This window comes from Hippocampus bargibanti, linkage group LG10 (genome assembly GCF_051943395.1).
Source record: "Hippocampus bargibanti isolate YZ-2025 linkage group LG10, ASM5194339v1, whole genome shotgun sequence".
Classification (NCBI taxonomy): Eukaryota; Metazoa; Chordata; class Actinopteri; order Syngnathiformes; family Syngnathidae; genus Hippocampus; species Hippocampus bargibanti.
In genome coordinates, this window is record NC_142743.1 from 11,228,967 (window position 1) to 11,248,314 (window position 19,348).

Here is a 19,348-nt window from a genome sequence, read left to right on the forward strand (position 1 = left end):
AGGGCATCCGACGTAAAAGCTTGGCCAAAGCAAACATGCGGATCAAACCTCTAATGATGGAGGACACTGATTTGCTGTGGCGACCCCGTCAAGGTTTGAAAAAAGAAAGGAAAAGAAGACAGTGTCAGAAACTGCCATTCCTAAAGTGAACACTGGGTGGCACTGTTAATTTAGAAATGACTCGCTTAATGAAGCTTCAATTGTTGGACGTCAATTTCTTACATGAATTATTTGACAATTAATCTGACTCTTTTTCGTGTTTAGTAATATTTAGCTAAGCTCCACATATTCATATATAAAGTGGTGCCTTAAATTATGAGCCGTCAATCTGATTGTTTGTGAGTTTAAACTGGCGATCCACTAGTAAACATGAGATTAAACAAATGCAATTAAGTAATGGATCAATTGTTAATTACCCACGTGATTAACTCAGTCACTGTTAAACGTGCAAAAATGTGTCCACTCCACTGCCAGGGTTTTTGTCATTGTCACTCGAATTCCAGGACCCACAGGATATTGTCTTTTTGGACTACATAAACATTCAATGCAGCATAAGAAACCGAAAACTATCTTTTTTCATCAGAAAAAAAGAGTTAATTCCTAAATCATATGTGTCCGGAGTTATTTGAGTTTGAAATGAGGGTGTCTGTTCAAAATACAATGCAATAAATGGTGCGTATTGGTTTATATAGCGCTTTATCAGTAGCTGAAGCTGGAACAAAGTGGTAACATGCTCACTCGTGGTAGGGAAAAACATTGCCAGAGGCCATGGCCAGCGCCTTATCTGCACCCTAGCAAGAAAAACAAAACCCAAACTAATTCGGGAATGGTGCTCTATGTCATATTTTCAATTCCCAAATGAATTTGAGAGTGGCAGTGAATGAGTTAAGCGCGGAATTGATTGATCACACCAGTAAGCGTTCAATTAGTTGACATGATTAAACAATGTCACATTAAATGTGAAATTGATCGCGACCCACACGAGATTAATTGATCACCACGATCGCACGTGTCGGGTTGGTTGGACGTGGTACACTGGTAATCTTGCATGCATGGGTCCAATATGACTAACCTCAATGATTATCAACCGTAAACATGTGCACGCACATGATCAAATAAGCAAACTGCCTTTTTATTGATTTTTCTTATAAAAAAAACAACCAAAAACAAAAACGTTTCAAAGACGACTGTTGAGGGAAGCAAAGGTGCTCCTCCGAGATGACTGCCACCCCATATCATACATAATAACATCATCAAATTAATCATCATCGTGGAGCAATAGTAAAATAGAGAAAATATGACAGATGCTTGCGTGGTGGTGGTGGGGGGGTGGGGGGGCTGACAAAAAAAACAGCATTTAGCTATCAGGTGGGGGTTGAGGGGAGGTCCATTGCAATAAAAGAGCCTGTCAAGTGCTGTGGTGAATATAATATCTGCTTCATTTGTCTGTATGCCCATCCCTAAAATATAGACCTCACTGTAGCCTTTAAAAAAAAAATCAAAGAAAATGACCTGGGGTGGTAGTGAAGGGGAAAAGTACACCCACCCACACAGACACAAACACTCACTCACAGCATTGGTTTACAAGATTTCAAAATAAAATAAAAATAGCTTTCCTGTGTGGCCAAAGCTTTTGTTCATGTATAAGAAATGTACACCGTGAGATTAGAAAAAAATGAAACGCAGGAAAAAAAAAGCTTGATCTCATTCAGCCAAGTCGCTGGTCCAACTGATTTCAAAATAAAATCTAATAAAAATAAAAGCGCGCAGATGAGATGAAAAGAAATCCCTCCATGTTCCTTAGTGCAATCTACAAGAGGCGATTGGTCCGTTTGATCAGAGGGAGGAAGTGAAGGGGGTGAGGGAGGGGGGGGGGGTTTAGGTACCCCTAAAATGGTCGCTGGACTCCAGTGAAAAAAAAAAATTGGAATGTTGACCCGAGCCAACTCAAGGGTCATGGGGAGGGGGGTGGGGCTTAATCTACATTTCTGGAAAAATATAGTCTACATATTTATGATTGTGTAGTATCAAAATTGGTGCTTACCGATTTTGAAAGCTTTTTTTTGTGTGTGTTAATTTCTCGCGGCCTGTGAACTTTCTCACTCCCCAATTTGACAAAAGAGCTAACAAATAACTTAAAATAACTTAGTTGGAGTGTGCAGGTGGTGTGTGAAAGTACGTGTGTGACAATGATTGTCGTGTTCAGTTCAGTGTCTCTCCAACAGGGGGGGAGTGTGAGGTGGAACTTTTCAGGGGGGGGGGGGCGTGAGGTGGTAAGTGTAGGGGTAGTTTTGGTGGTGGGGGAAAGGGGGTTGGTCCTCTGAGGGTCTTCATGGAATCTTAGCAGGCCTCCATCTCAAGCGGAGGCCCCACAGCGGCTGCCTTGGCGTTGCATGTGGAGAGGTTGTTCCTTTTTCCTCCTGCGATGACAGAAAGACGCGCGGCGGTCATTTATCACGGTAGCGATGAAAAGAGGTTGGTCAGGGCTGTGAGAAAGGAATTTACAATGTGACGTAGAGCGCCACTCCCGAATTTGTTCGGGTTTTGTTTTTTCATGCTTGGGTGCTAATAAAGCGCTGGCCATAGCATCTGGCAATGTTTTTTTCTTTTCCACAAGCGGGCAACATTTCCCTTTTTTCAATGTTAGCACTTTGTTCCAGCTTCATCTGTTGTTAAAGCGCGATATAAACCAATATGTATGTATCTTGGACAGACGCCCTCATTTCAAGATCATATAACTCCAGAGCCGTATCATTTAGGAATTAACATTTTTTTCTGATGAAAGAAGAAAGTCTAAGGTTTCTTCCGCTGCATTGAATGTTTATGTAGTCCTAAAAGTCAATATTCTATGGGTCCTGGAATTTGAGTGGCAATGACAAAAACCCCGGCACTGGAGTGGACACATTTTTCCACATATGGCAGTCAATGGGTTAAGAAAAAATGGTGACATTTCACCCAAAAAGTCATCTTCAAGAGAAGTTTAGTATGTTTTTTTTTTTTTTTTGGGGGGGGGGAGGGGGGTGGATTTACTTTCAAACGTTCAAAATGAAACAAATTTGCTATTAAGGCGAAAAGTCAAGGCTAAATGGCATTTGTAAAGTTTCAGTCAAAATACACAACTTTTTGAAGAAAGTTGCGCATCAAACAGAATCAGTCATGAAATGTAGAGGTCAAAGGTCAACCAGTGTATTGAGTAAGAAAAAAAACCAAAAACAAATCAATACATCATATCATTTCTCAAGTTAGCATCTTGCCGTTAGCCGCATTCTAAACATCCTCACCACATGCTGCATGAAAGCAACCACGGCCTCCCCATCTCGACATCTCAACACAACCCTGCAGCTCCCACCCCCAAACCCCACTCTCGCCCTTGCAGATGCCGCAGACATGAAACGCTCGAGCCTTCCTGCTTCGGAAAGAGCAGTGTGTGTGTGTGTGTGTGTGCGTGTGTGTGTGCGTGTTGTCGGCAATGGGCCAACACTTCACAAGGTCTGGCCGACACAAACACCAGGATTCAGGAGCAACTTGACCCCCTCCTCTCATCCTCCTCCCGCCTGCATTAGCACTCGGGAATGCTGGCTCGCCTTTTTTTTTTCCTTTTCACAGGAAATGAAGCACTCCTCTGTTCATACACACACACAGAGACGCACGCATGATGATCTGTCCCGGGACACAAACTCTCCGTCGGGTGTTTGAAGTACGTGAGGTTAAGATAACTGGCGTCTCAATCACCGCTTTCAACCCTCCCGCGCGTCAAATTTTAAAAAAATGGCGGCGGTTGGGAAAGACCCCGCCTCTTAGCATCCATTCCGCCAGTCGCCCGCCATCCCCTACACCCCCGAAATCCCCTCCTTTTTTTACTAGGCTGTTTCTTCTGGTGCCATTAAGAAGGAAAACACGGCAGACAAATTGGTCTTTTAAAAGAGGCTGGGCGAGAGGCCACAAGCAACAAGGCGGAGCAGCCACATGCAACATGGCGGAAGGGGAAATTGGTCTTTTAAAGGACAACCGACGCCTCCGGACAAGTTGTGTCCATAATTTGCAAAATCACTTCAAATGACTTCTACTGAGCGTATTTTACAAAGATTCCGCCGCATATAGCTATATTTTATGTTTTAAGACTGGCGCTGAAAATTCAGGAAGTCTTGTTTTCGAGTTGATGACGATGCCTGACGTGACGTCACGTCTGGAACGCCCCTGACTGAGAAAGCGACACACAATGCATTTTGGGTACTTTGTTTGGTCTGAAAACTTCGTGTTGATGGCGAAATTAGAAGGAAAACACATAAATAACGCGATGGTGAATCGTTGTGTGTTGCTCCAAGACTACTATTTGATACTAGTTGACACAAATTCCCAGCAGACAAATCAGCCCATTTCCACCGGAGCTTGGGCGCCATCTTGTGCATTTTCTAGGCGTTACATTGGAGTCCAGACGCCTCAAAATGACACAGAAGGACTTCTTTAATCGATTGCAAACATTTATGCTTTTCTCTTCAGAACTATTTGAATCATATTCATAACTGGATGAGTAACAAGAAAGCATCTTCTCCAAATCTGAAGCCATTGTTTTGATTCTCGAGCAAGGCAAGACGTCCTGGTGTGACTTCACGAACAAGGGGGCGGGACCGTCTGAAACTCGGCATCTCCAAGGTCATTTTGAAGTAGTTTTGGGACACTTAAACTCATTTTTATTGGTGTTTTGCATTTCACTAATAACATCAGCCTGCGTGTTTTGGGTATTTTAGATGCTAAAAAACGTTTGTCTGATGTCAGTTAGGAAACTGGTGTCGGTTGTCCTTTAAAAGAGGCTGGGCGAGAGGCCACATGCAACATGGCGGAAGGGGAAATTCACGAGACTCGCGACATTATTGAGAATTGAACCATTTTTTCAGACTTTCAGACGCAATTTGCCAAAACAGGATACTGTAGCATCCAAAAGGTGTATTTTGGAAAGCAAAACAAAAAGCACTATATCGAATGAAGAATGACTTTATGGGCCCGTAGGCGTTGAAGAGCAAGTGGTCCGGTGACCTTGGCGCGCATTTGCCCGACGGCTTTTTCAAAAGCGGCCGTAAAGTTACGTCAGGGAGGACTAAAAAAGGAGTGGGCCCATTATAGGAGCCACCTGGAGGAGAAGCAAAGGGGAGGGTTTGCATGCTCGGCAACACTTTTATTTGTATTTATTTTTAATAAGGTGCCGTCGCAAGGCCGTCCAGGAAGCGACCGAATCTGAAAAAAGGTGCCCATAAACCGCAGGCATGTGTGGGTGTGACTAATGGGAGGCGCTGGCCACATCAGACGCGGCAAGCACGGGGGGCCCGCAAAGGCCGAGTCTGGCCGTACCCCCCTTCCACCGCCCTCCCCGCCAACGTGGATCAGTCTGAGTGGGTGTTGGGAGGGTGAGAGGTCGCGGCGGCACGTTCAAAGAGTCTGAACAATGACTGGTCCCTTCACTGTGGTCCCACTTGAAAGCGAACATGATGAGGGAGGGAAAAGGGAAGCCAGTCCAAACTTTGCACACTCAAAAGCTGCTTTCTTCTGTTGTCATGAGTCTTATAAATACTGGAAATGATACCCTCCCAAAAAAAAAAAAAAAAAAAAAAAAAAAAAAAAATGACTGCCCACCATAAATGATCAACATACTCAAATTATTTTAGCCATGGAAAAGATACATTTAGATTGCCAATAGCAAGTTTGCTCTTACCTATAAGACAATGTCATGATAATTTATTGAACAAATATTAGTGATAAATGGATGAAGTACAACCAATATATGGTTTACAAAACTGCTAGATAGTGAGTTAGCTAGAGAGTTAGTTAGCAACCTAACTAGCGAGTGAATTAGCTAGCTAGCGAGTTAGCGAACAAGCTAGCTAGCGAGTTAGCAGGAAAGCTAGCTAGTGGGCTAGTGATTGAGTTAGCTAGATATCTCGCTCGGGAGCTAGCTAGCACTTTGGCTCACTAGCTACAGAGCTAGCTCGTGAATGTGATCAGACCCATGTACACTTTTTTCTCTTTTTTCATTCAAAAACATAAGTCACAGCTCAGTTAGATGGCATTCTCTGCACTACATGGTTTGAAGTGACTCAAACGATTGAATACAAATGAAATATTATTATTATTATTAAATAAGAAACCAGCACATCGGGCTCTTATTTAATCTTTAAATTGGAAAGTGCCCTAGGGTGCTTTGAAAGCCGCTTTGAAATTAAATGTACTATTATTATTATTATTATGATTATTATTATTATTGATTGGCCGATTAGAGTATCATCATCCAGGGGAGGCCCTCCATCCATTCTATATACGTACTGCGATCTATGTTGAAAAGAGCTGAGTAGTCCAGTGTAGTGACAGATGCACAACTGAAAAAATAAATACATAAAGTAACCATGTGAACGCTTTCCAAAGCTTTCAGGGGAGGTTGTCATAAATGACGCATGCGAGGGTTAACGAGCAGAAAATCGAATGAAGCATAACAACTTCTCAAGCCTCCTGTCTCAAGTTACCCCCCACCCCTCAGACGACCCCCACTACTCCCTTCCTCAGCAGATAAGTGTTTGGCAAGGTCCCGCGACTCGGACTCAGGAAGCGCCGGAGACATGACAAAGGCCCTCATGGCGCTTGACAATGGGCCCGTGACTCCGAGTTAACACACGCAGGGGAGCAGTCTAAACAACAGGGCACGTGTCAACAAACACAGTTGAGGCTTTACAACAAGCTCCTTTTCATGCTCGCTTCCTCTCAAAGGAAGGAGGAGAAATATCAGATATGGCGGGAGGCGACCGTATATGAACCCGCATGGGGATCTAATCATTGTTTATGCTTATTGTATGGGGATATTTCATCCTTTCTCACATGTCGAACCCTTTGATGGAGTTGTGTTGTAAGACAAATATTGGTGCCGACAAGCAATATACATTTGGGAATGAATATGATAATCACTACAAATATAATGCATGAAGGAATTGCATGACGTTCGAAAAAAATTCAGCTGATTGCTGACCAGCGTGGCCAAAAATGACGTTTTCTGTCTAAAAAAAAAACATGTCTATGTTAAAAAAACAAAATAAAACCGTCGAGTAATATTTTGATGCTAGCAATATCACGTTTATGCCCAATTGTTGTCCATTATGGCCGATTGTTGTCCAGTATGGTTCACTAAACGCTAACAGAACTAAATCACAAACAGTGAATGACTTTAATTCATTCACTGCCAGACGTGCAAAAATGTGTCCAGGGTTTTTGTCATTGTCACTCGAATTCCAGGACCCACAGAATATTAAGTGTTGGGACTACAAAAGCATGAAATACAGCGTTAGAAACCTTAGACTCTCTTCTTTCATCAGAAAAAATAGTTAATTCCTAAATGAAATGGGTCTGGAGTTATATGAGCTTGAAATGAGGGTGGCTGTCCAAAATACAATACAATACATACATATTGTTTAATATAGCGCGTTAACAAAGGCTGAATCTGAAACAAAGCGCTAACATGGAAAAAAGGGAAATGCTACCACTTCATGGAAGGGAAAAACATTGCCAGAGGTCTGACCAGCGCTTTATCGGCACCCAAACAAGAAAAAAAAAACAAGACCCAAACAAATTCGGGAATGGCGCTCTATGTCATATTTTCAATTTGAATGAGTTAAAACTATCGAAACATCCTTTTTTTAAAAAACATATCTGATTTTTAAAATGTAATTTTTCAGTGTGGCTGATTCACATTGAAAAATGGACCCAGAAAAATGGTACAAATTAAAACGTTACCTTTTTTGTCAACGTTTTAGATGGTTATTACAGTGATACCTAGGCTTACGAACTTAATTGGTTCCCAGAAAGTGTGTGTAAGGTAAAAAGTGTGTATTCCAAACATTAATTTCCCATCGGAAACCATTAAAATGAGAATAATCCGTTCCCAGGTCGCCATAAAACAATTTTCAACTGAGTAAGCGTTAAAACTACACACAATATACCTTACTTTATGTATAATAAATGTGCTATGGTATTGTACTTAAAGAAATAAACTACTATATAATAAAGTTGTTTTATTTACCCTTGTGATGGTCGTTGATGGCTGGATGGAATGGATAGCTTTTTGCATCAAGTGTCTCAAGGAGCTCTGAGTTGTACAACTTAGAAGTTGTGATATTGCAACAGCAACAGATGCAGGCAGACACACTAGAAACTTCATTAATAGCTGGTTCCCTTGCTTGTATGTTCTCTTCAAATTGTACAGATGGCTTGTGCGGGTTATTTGTGGAGCCTGATTGCTGGGATATTTTAGCCTTGCAGTCTACACTCTTTGAACTGTCAATAAAGTTGAAATGAGTCCAAATTTCACTATGTTTTCTATCCAATTTCTCACCATTTCACTTTTGTTTTTTGTTTATTTCCCACTTTTGTTTTTTTGTTTCAAGCTGTGTCGTCTCCCTTTCGTGTGTGTGTGTCTGTAACCACTCCCCCCGCTCACTGCTGCGTGTGTCCCCTCCCTCCTCTACCATGGTTCTTGACCAATCACGTGCGGCTTTAACCGAAGACTGGGGGCGGGGAAAAAAGTCGGCTGCCATTTTCAGCTCCTTGTGAGGAGAACCGGCTCGTTTGTGAACGACACATCACTCATTGTGTCGCTCCGTGTGTTTCCCGAAAAATAGTTTGTATACCAAAATTATATTCTCACAAATTTAACATTCTTAAGGCGAAAACTTCGTTAGCGAAAGCGTTCGTTAGCCAAGGTATCACTGTATTGCCAAAATGGAGCGAGTGAAAATAACCCAACAAATATCATACAAAATCTTTTTGTTTTACAATCTCATGGCCAAAAATAATAGTATACATTTTCAAATGGTGTTCTTTCCAATTTAAATCACAACACATTGTGACGATTGAAAGTAAACCTCACCCACCCCCTAAATAAGACAAACTCAACATTTTTTGTGGGTGGCATCTAAACGCAGCTAACCGCAATCCGGCTCCACGGTGGGATCTGCATAAATTGAGCCGCTCGGGGAATTGCGGCAGGATCCTCGGCATCATGTGTATTATGTCAAGGCCTGTCACAGAGAATCAAGCGAGATGTCCATCCCGCTGCGGCTAGGCGCTGCTAATTATTGGATCCAAGATAAAAAAGGCTTCTAAGAGCTTTGAAAGCCAACTGTGGCCAAAGAAGGGGAAAAAAGGGGGGGATAGAGAAAAGCATCCCAATTTGGGAAGCTACTGGGTCATAAATCGATGGACGGGGTGGGAAAGCTTTGTGCCATTTTTTTGACGCTAGAGTAGATTGGTCACAACCGACCGGCTTTTGCGGGGGTGGAATAACAGGATGCTGGCAGGGGGCGAAGGGGGAGGAGGGGGTTAAATATCCATCCATGCATTTTCTGTGGCGCTAGTCCTTGTTAAGGCTATCGGGGAGCCTGTCCTCTGTCCGCTGACTGTGGATAATCCAAAAATTGGTTTTGGGATTGTCTAAGTAATTTGAAGCATGGCGTCAATCGATGCTTCAACCCCCCCCCCCCCCCTCCCCCTCACTTTTTTTGTATAACGAACACCATGAAATCATTTTTAAGGCAAAGCAGCTCATTAAAAAAAACTCCCACGGACGCTAACTTGACAAAAGCTACACATGTCGACCATATGGAGCAGAGATGATGTTCACTTTTTGGCAGCGGAAAGAGTGGAGGTGGGGGGGCCAGGGGAGATTTTGATTTATCCTTTTAATCAAAATAGATGAACACACACATTTTTAAAAATACACTTCATCCACTATTTGCGCTCCAAGAAACACAATATTTTAATGGACAGGATGCTTATGATGTGGACCTTTTTTTAGGATTAGTCTGTTTATCCCCCCCTTCCCCCAACGAAAGACAGTTCTTGTGTGATGAGCTAAGAAATTGGAAGGGGAGATGTGTCTTACCATTTTCTCAGATGTACGCCGTTTTCATTCTCTGGCCCGTACCTGCAGAAAATGGCAGTTTTTTAAAATGGGGGAAGGGGGGTGTGCAGGATTTTGAGGGTAGTATGAGCTCATTGCTGCACACAGTGAAACGACAACAGAACAGTTTGAAAATTAAAGAAATAGTTGAAGACAAAAGAAAAGCTTTTTCTTTGGCTTATGGGCGGGATGCAACATTTTTCCCCCCCGCATTTCCAAACATTTTTTGGGGGAAGGGTAGCGATGACCTCATCAACTTATTTACGCAAAAGCGCATCAAGTATGAAGTTGAACGGAAGTAACACTGAGACAAATAAACGTGCAAAGCTCCGAATTGCAAGAAGAGAAACAACCAGACTAATCCCAAAGGAGGCGTGACGAGGACAATATGGCAATGGCGTTTGAGGGCGTGCGGGTGCGCAAACTCACCCGTGGCCGACTCCTGGATCTTCTCCCGCTTCCGCTTCTTCTTCTTCCCCTAAAAATATACAGAGGAACGCATAAAGTGTGGCTCCAGCACTCACGTTCACTAGACCACTCTGATTGGCTGCTGCTGCTGCTGCTGATTGCCATGTTCACTCATCCCCTGCCGGACATCCCACCGGCAGGCCCTCCCATGCACACTCTTGAAAGCCCGCTGCCGCCAAACAAACCCGCAGCCACGCTAACGCGGAATTTCATTTACAGATATGTCTTTATTTTTAAACATTTATTTTGATATTCCATATTTATTCTTCAACATTTATTCTTAAAAGGTTGAGTAAAAAAATCTCTTCGTGATATGTTCAAGTCTAAACATGAGTAACTTTTAGTAACTAACTAAACATTTGTATCTATCTCAGGAGGCAGCCATTTTGAAACTTGCTGTCAACAATCGATGACATCACATTGACTCCGTTTGCGATAGTCACATGACCAAACCGAGAGAGTTAGATGAGCGGTGATTGGTTGTTACTTACGCTTGATCTACGTGACAGAATAGATTAAAATGTTATTTTTAAGAAAAAATGGACTTTATGAGAATTAATGAGCACATGAGCCCTTTTCACCATTCTCATTAAAAACCCATGAAAGATTATCACTGCCAATGAGCTCTATAACAACTCCCCGTTTTCTTTCCAAGGAGGCACTGAGGATATATTAACACTCCAGGGGGATGACATAGAGGGTAGAACATAAGTATAGATACTCACTGTTCTAAAATATGCGCAGTACTTTTGTCCCCCGCCCCAAACTCTCGTCACTAATCCATTTACTCACGAGCTAATCTGCCAGAATAGAGACTCACATGCACAGTTGGGGGTGATCGAGGAGTACTTGAAACTGACAGATCGTACCATTCATCCCAACCTTTTTATTTCTATTTAAATAGCTGGAGAGATATATAGCGAGCGAGCGAGATAGCCAGCCAGCTAGATAGCCAGCTAGATAGATAGCCAGGTAGCTACATAGCCAGCTAGCTAGATAGACAGTTAGCTAGATAGACAGTTAGCTAGACAGACAGCTCGCTAGATAGCCAGCTAGCTAGATAGACAGTTAGCTAGATAGACAGTTAGCTAGACAGACAGCTAGCTAGATAGTCAGCTGCTAGATAGCCAGCTAGCTACACAGCTAGCTAGATAGATAGATAGCTCGACAGTTCGTTAGATACACAGCTAGCTAGATAGAAAGCTAGCCAGATTAATTAATGATTTTAGATATTTTTCTAGCTAGTTAGCTAGCTGGCTCTCTAGCTGTCTTAGCTATATAGACAGATAGTTAGTTAGCTATCTGTCTATCTAGCTATTTGTGTTAGCTAGATAAATAGATAGCTAAGTAACTAGATAAATAATAAAGTCTCTTCTTTTTTTCCTTTCGGCTTTTCCCTTCAAGGGGTCGCCACAGCGAATTAGTAACCTCCATCTTCAGAGGTATGATCCGCATGTTTGCAAAATGGTCATCAGCACATAAAGTGAGCGAGGTAATAAAAAGTGAGCGAGATAATAAAGAGTGAGCGATTTTACTTGTAGTTTCAGTTTACTGCGGCTACTGTCTTTTTTCTCTAAATATCAATTTCGCATCAACAAGTGAGGAAATGTCGTTCAGCAAGTCGTTTGGCGGCACAGCAACAGAGGCAGGAAAGGAGCGAGGGTGCCGTCGATGCCCGAGGGGAGGCAGATAAACACAACACAGCACTTTTTTTCTTCAAATGCCAATGTTTTTTTTATTTTTTGGGTCCGGTGGTGGTGGAGTGAACGTAAGTGCCGGAGCCACACTTTTCAAAAAGGGCTGGTGCTCTCTCTCACTCTCTCACACAAACTCGCACTCACACACAGGCTCGTAGGAGAAAAACTTCAATTCAACTTTTTTTCTATCTGCACAAATCTGTTTTTTTTCCTCATAAATATAAACTTATTTCTTTCCTAAATACATTTACATTAGAACCTACAATCTAACCAATGCTATGAAGCCTGTCCAAAATGGAGTCAATGAACCATGTACTTGAGGGCCCCTGTTTTTGTTTTTCAACTTATCAACCACACACACAGAATCAAGCGCTCACACACACATACACGCACCTCTGCAGAGCTGTACTGTTGGTACTTACATAGTTGTCTCGGGCAGACCAGCCTGGGTAGAGCTGCATATGGAGCTGTCGTTCCTTTCGGGCTAACTCGTAATACTTAGCCTGCTCTTCCCGAGATAACGCATGCCACTGTTTTCATACAAGAGAAAAAAAATGTAATTCTTGGAAGATAAAAGTCATTCTAAAAATGTGTATGTGAGTAAGGGCCGCCTACCCGCCGTCCCAGGATCTGATTAATGGCGGCGCTCTCTTTCAACGTGCACTCGGCCACCACGTTGGCGCGCATCTCTTTCATGTAGAGCATGAAGGCGTTGAGCGGCTTCTTGATATGCGGTCTTTTGGGCTCCTGCTCCTTTCGCTGCTCGTGCTGCGGCTTCCTGGAACAAAAAAAAATTACATGAATAGGTTCAACGATATTATTGGTGAAAGGCAGGGAGATGGTGGTGTGAGAAAATGGCCGCCCTGGAGTGTATCTGGGCTGTGACATGATGTACTTGAATCGTATTGTGTCTATCTCTTATTCATATGGCTATCGCTAGAGTTCCTCCCTGTACCCTCGTCCCACAACCCCATACTGTGTTCGGCCGTCCCTTATGGGGGGCAGAGTATGGGCAGAGTATGTTCCCCTACCCCCACCATCACATCATGCTTTTTTTGGTTGGTTTTATCCCATTCTTCATTGGGTGAAGATTACAGTATGCATGCCAAAGTTTGTTTATGAATAAATAAATACATAAATAAATAAAATAAATATAACAATTATGAATATATATAGATAAACTGATAAATAAATAAATAAATAAACAAAAAATATATATAAATACAATTTTTTTGTCTTTTGTCAAAATAGATGACTTAGATTCGTGCGCTGCATTTAAGCAATTCACTGCCAGACTCGTGTCCACTTCAGTCAGGTTTTTGTCAGTGTTAAGTTTTAAGACGACATAAACATTCAACACAGTCTTTCAAACCATAGACTCTCTTCTTTCATCAGAAAAAAATAGTTAATTCCCAAATTATATGAGTCTGGTGTTATATGAGCCGAAATGAGGGCAGATGTCCAAAATACAATCCAATACATACGTATCGGTGTATATAGTGATTTCACAACAGCTGAAACTGGAACAAGCGCTAACATGGAAAAAAGGAAATGCTGCCCCCTTGTGGAAAAGAAAAAAACATGGCCAGAGTGCTTTATCGGCACCCAAGCCTGAAAAAAGACCACCCGAACAAATTCGGGAATGGCTCTCTACATCATATTTTCCATTTCTGAATAAATTCGTGAATCGCAGTGAATGAGTTAAGCTCATGAATTTCACAACGCAAAATACATTCTTTATCCTCAACCAAAAATGACCAATGTAGTATTGGTCATTTTTCAGCTTCCTGACTGTCTTCGTTTAATTTAGCATATAGGTGTTTTACTGCCCCCTGCTGGCCAAGGTGCACACATTACAAACCAATGTTCCGCTGTAATTTAATCTCCCTCTCTCTCTCTCTCGCTCAGAAGCCAAGATGACCGTGGTTAATGCAACTATCAGCTATCGCCACTTCAGGGTGCTATCAGGCGTGTTGCGGTATCATCCGGGACCAGGAACTCGTGCTGGCTGAGTGTAACACTAGCATCCCTGAGGCCCTTGAACATGCCTTAACCGAGAGATAAGATGCTCACTTCAAGGGTTGGCTAGTTTGTTCCCGAAATGGCGGAAGACCTGAAAGTGATACAGCAGCGAAAAGTAGGTGGTAGCGCTACTCACATGTGCATGATGTCAGTTTCGTGCAGGGGCTCGTGTTTGACCTGGGGGTTGACGATGGCCGGGTGGGGGATCCCTGTGGCATGAGGGCCCGGCGGTCCCGGGACCATGTGGTGGGAGAACCTGCAAAGTCAAAATTTCGTCAAAATTGGTGAACAACCTCTTTCAAATCGAGAACATGAGACCAAAACAGTTCGGAAGGACCGAGTGACCATCCATCCCATCTCAGACGTAGGGATGTTACCAAAAGTGTGAGAAAATGGCAGATCGTACCATCCAACCTTTTTATTTTTATTTAAATGGCTAGAGCGATAGATAGCGAGCTAGCTACATCGCGTGCTACGTAGATAGCCACCTAACTAGATAGACAGCCAGATAGATAGCGAGCTAGTCAGATAGACAACTAGCTAGATAGACTCAAAAGTGTAAGAAAATGACCGCCCTGAACTGTGTCTGGGCAGTGACAGGATGTACTCACTTTCAAATTGAGAGCATGAAATCAAAACAGACCGGATGACCCATCTATCGGGTCTGAGTCGTAGGGATGGACTCACCATCCCAACGGCGGCGTGAGTTGTCCCACTCCTCCGGGAGCCAGCGAATAGAAGTTGACGATTTCTGGTCCCCCATGATGCCTGGACATGTCTAAATACCAGAAACAAAAGACACCGAATGACGATGATGGTCATCATAGGAAATACATCCGCTAAGTGTACCCCGTTGTTGAGTTTGGGAGAGTATCAAATGTTGCGCTGTCATCAAAATGACGATGTAGTCCTTGAGTTGCGGTTGACAAATCGATGAATTGGATATTCATACATTTTACATGACAGACACTCCCTACCTTACGAACGAGATACGTTCCGATCGGTCGTTCGTAAGGTGAATATTTTCCTAAGTTGCTTCAGTGCTATATTTTGTATGGAATGTACGTTTAAGTCAAACACTGAGCGTTTGAGTATAAAACACTGACGCTCAAACAGTCGTAAAATATATTTACACCAACTGTAGTACGGCGATATATATTCTTGGGTCTTGAATGACGTGCCATTATTTTTTGGTATGCATCGCGTCCTCCTAGAGAGTCAACTGGGAAGAGGGATTTCCTCCTCGCCGACGAACTCTACACAGCCAATCGTAAGCGAGCTCAGCCAGAAATAGCCGAGCAATACAAAATCTAATTTACAGCATTTCTGTCCAAAAATTTTTCGACATACTGTACTTGCAAAAATGTTTGTATGTACCGAAAACGTCATCGCTCGAATGTTCCTAAGTTGGGGAGCGTCTGCATTGAACAAAACATATATGCGATGGGCAGGTATTATCGCCGTCCACTTGGGGTTGCCATCCTCAAATTCCACCAATAGAATCGCGGTGATTTTGAGCATGTAAAAAGGCGAGGCTCGATTCGGTGAGTGATGTGGGAGGCAACAAATTAGCTTATTGGGTTAGCTCTTGCTTATTTAATTGTTTGCCAAAATTAGTCTCATACCTTTTAGATAAAAAAAAATTACTTGACTATTTTATTTTTGTAATAAACACACAGACACAATCATCCCCCGCCAGAGCCGCAGACTCCTCCCCCCACTGCTTCCATCTTTATGGTCTGAGAAGTCCTTCCTCCCCAGTGAAGCGGTGTGAGTGGGGTGGGGTAGGAGGGGGGGGGGTCTTACTTGTAGTTTCCCAAGGCTCGTGTCATGGCACTGGGTCTATATATCCCCTGCCGACTAATCTCTACCCCCCCCCCCCACCACCATCGCTGCTCCAAGTGTCTTCAAGCCCTCCTGAAGGCATCCGAGAAGGAGGCGGGAGACGCGGTGCGTTAACCTTGTCACCCACACCCCAAAGGTGCCTAATAACCCTCCCTCCAATTCCCGTCACCCATCCCCCCCACACCACCGACTCCCGAGGCTTCATGGGTTCACACCAGGCATTTCCTTTCTCGCCGTCCACCATCTTCATCCCGATCACAATCACTCTTTTATGATTCCGTTTTTTTGCTTCAACAACACAAGAGGTTTCGACGTCAATGTTCAAAGTCCCTCCGCCCGACCGATTGTCCCGCCCATCCACGTTACGCGCATCACCCGTAATGAGAGAATCAGCGATTGTTCTTCATAATTAATGAGTGGATCAAAGTGTGAGGCCGCTGAGGAGGCCCGCAGGGCTTTTATATATATATATATATATATACAGTAAAGTCTCGTTATATCGATATCGGATATATCGATAGTCCCGGTTATATCGATACTATTTCTATGCACGCACGGAGAAAATTACATGCAAACAGGGTCGGATATATCGATAGTCCCGGTTATATCGATATTTTTTCGGACTCCCTTGAATATCGATATAACGAGACTTTACTGTATATATATATATATATATATATATATATATATATATATATATATATATATATATATATATATATATATATATATATATATATACAGTAAAGATGAGGAACTAGGTAAAATTATCGCAGAGAAAGCACCTACAAGGGATCATTCCTCAAGATGAAAGGTGAAATCCCTCAAGGTGAAGGCTACGTTCCTCATCAAGTGTTTAATGCTGATGAAACCGGCCACTCCATTCCATCAAGCCATCAATGACCATCACAAAGGTCAATAAAACGACTTTATTATATAGTACAGTTTATTTCTTTAATCATAATACCATAGCACATTTATTATACATACAATAAGGTATATTTTATGTAGTTTTAAGGCTTAGAATATTAGAAAGTAGAAAATGATGTTTTATGGGGAACTGGGAACGAATTATTCTCATTGTAATGGTTTCCTATGGGAAATTAATTTTTGGGATACACAGTGTTTGCCTTACGTAATCTGTCTGGGAACTAATTATGTTCAGAAGCAAAGGTATCACTGTATTTGCATGTGATGTTTTCTGATTTCAACAAGACGAAAAAAATGGTGTTAAATGTTCTCTAATTATTAACCTTTGGGGTAGTTTAATGGAGAAAAATAAATGCCTTAAATTGGGTGTAAAAATGCACAAGATGCGCACTCTGGCGATATCGACTCTATGGCGAGTATTTCTGTCGCAATAATTTTATCTCCTTAAAAGCCTCGCGGCAAACTTCATCAACTGTACGGCGACGTTTATTGTTCCGCCGTGATCGACAGAAACTATTTCCTGCTCGCAAAATACCTTCTGAAGGCCGATTCCCTCTGACAGATGTGGAACAAAGGCGTTTTTTTTTTGTTGGCGTCTCAGCTGCCTTCATCTCACTTCCACCTTGTTATTTATAGGCGCTCCCTCTGAACCTCATCATCATCGTCATCATCATCATCGTCGTCTAATTACTCCCGCTTTTCAAGTGTAAGAAGAAAGGTGAGGCGGAGAGAAAATAAAAAACAAACAAAAGAAGCGACAGAAAAGGTGCAAGGGAGCGGATGATAATAAAAGACGAGATAGGGCAGCGCGACGTCCCGCGGGCGCCTTCAAATGAGTTTGGCGTGGGAACCGAGGTGAAGACGCCTCGGATGTGTGACAGTTGAGGATTTTATTATTATTTTTTTTTGACAGCGGACGCCAAAGCATGCTCGGGTTTATTTTTAGCGACTTTCACCCTTCAGCCTCTCTTTCAACTCGGAAAAAACGTCAAGACGTACATGTTTTTTTTCTTTAACATTGTAATTGTGATTTATTATCTTTTTTTCCAAAGTCCTCTTCCCATATATTTATGTATTTTAGTTTTAACAAACACAATTACGGTGGGACCTCAATTTACAAACTTAATTGGTTCCCAGACAGAGTGTGTAAGGTGAAAAATGTGTATCCCAAAAATTAATTTCCCATAGGAAACCATTAAAATGAGAATAATCCGTCCCCAGTTCCACATAAAACATAATTTTTTACTTTCTAATTTTCTACACCTTAAAACTACACAAAATATACCTTATTTCATGTCTAATCAAGGTGTACAGATGACTTGTGCGGTTTATTTGTGGAGCCTGATTGATGGGAACTTTTAACCTTCCAGTCTACACTCTGCTTTTGACTACCAAAGTTGGACCGAGTCCAAATGTCACTGTTTTCTCTCCATTTTGTCACTCTCTCTCTGTCGTCTGCCTTTCTCTTTAACGTTTAAACCACCTCCCCTCACTACTGCGTTCTTGACCAATCATGTGGCTTTAACCGAAGACTGGGGGCAGAGAATAGAGGACAAAAACAGTGGCCACCATTTTCTTGTTAGGAGAACGGGCTCGTTCGCGAACGACATCACTCATTGTGGCAGCTCCATGTGTATCCCGAAAAATAGTTTGTATGCCAAGGTAACATTTTCATAAATGTAACGTTCGTAAACCGAAAAATTCGCAAGCCAAGGGGTTCGTAAACCGGGGTTTCACTGTATTATGATTAGTATATTTATAACATTTTAAGGCATTTTAGAGTATAAGGCGCACCTTCCACGAAAGGCCTGTTTAAAAACTGTTTTCATATATCGGGTGCACCGCATTATAAGGAAGCATAGGATAGAAGCTACAAAGGTGGCTGCGGTTGCATTATGAATCCACCAGATGGAGCCACATGAAAGGGAATACAATATAATACAATACAGTGCGGCTTTATTGATAATAAGCATTGACAACCATTGCAGCTGTAACTAAGCACTTTACAGAACATTATAAGGACAAACGACACCATTTTTTTTCTTCCTAATAGACATCAGAAAACGTTTTATAGCATCTAAAATACCCAAAACCAAAACACACAGGCTGATATTTTTAGTCAAATGCAAAATACCAATAAAAAAGACTTAAAGTGTCCCAAAATGCCACAAAATGAGCTCGCAACTGGGTAGATTCAGAAAGGCCCGCCCCCTTGTTCGTGACGTCACTATTGGTCACACACTGCCCTGCTCCAGAATCAATGGCTTCAGCGAGTTCAGATTTGGAGATGATGCTTTCTTGTTACTCATCCAGTCATGAATATGATTCAAAACGTTTTGAAGAGGAAAGCATCAATGTTTGCAATCGATTAAAGAAGTCCTTCCGTATCAATTCGAGTCATCTGGACTTCAATGTAGCGCCCCGAAAATGCACTAGATGGCGCCCAAGCTCC

At 42.3% G+C, this 19,348-nt stretch overlaps 1 protein-coding gene across 6 annotated transcripts in view; it reads right to left on the bottom strand.

The window, feature by feature from the left end:
• Positions 1 to 149: 149 nt before the first annotated feature.
• lef1 (lymphoid enhancer-binding factor 1) overlaps positions 150 to 19,348 on the bottom strand; it is a 63,170-nt gene continuing 43,971 nt past the window's right edge. The window contains exons 5-11 of one of the 6 annotated variants that reach the window (XM_089005900.1): positions 14,809 to 14,899; positions 14,258 to 14,377; positions 12,715 to 12,877; positions 12,522 to 12,629; positions 10,364 to 10,403; positions 9,917 to 9,958; positions 150 to 2,420 (exon numbers count right to left, since the gene is read on the bottom strand). In XM_089005900.1, coding sequence (XP_088862026.1) covers positions 9,924 to 9,958; positions 10,364 to 10,403; positions 12,522 to 12,629; positions 12,715 to 12,877; positions 14,258 to 14,377; positions 14,809 to 14,899 — 557 coding nt within the window. In that variant the 3' untranslated portion in view covers positions 150 to 2,420; positions 9,917 to 9,923. Of the gene's footprint in view, positions 2,421 to 9,916; positions 9,959 to 10,363; positions 10,413 to 12,521; positions 12,630 to 12,714; positions 12,878 to 14,257; positions 14,378 to 14,808; positions 14,900 to 19,348 lie in introns of all 6 variants that reach the window. The other 5 variants (XM_089005899.1, XM_089005898.1, XM_089005897.1 and 2 more) reach the window with 5 other exon arrangements.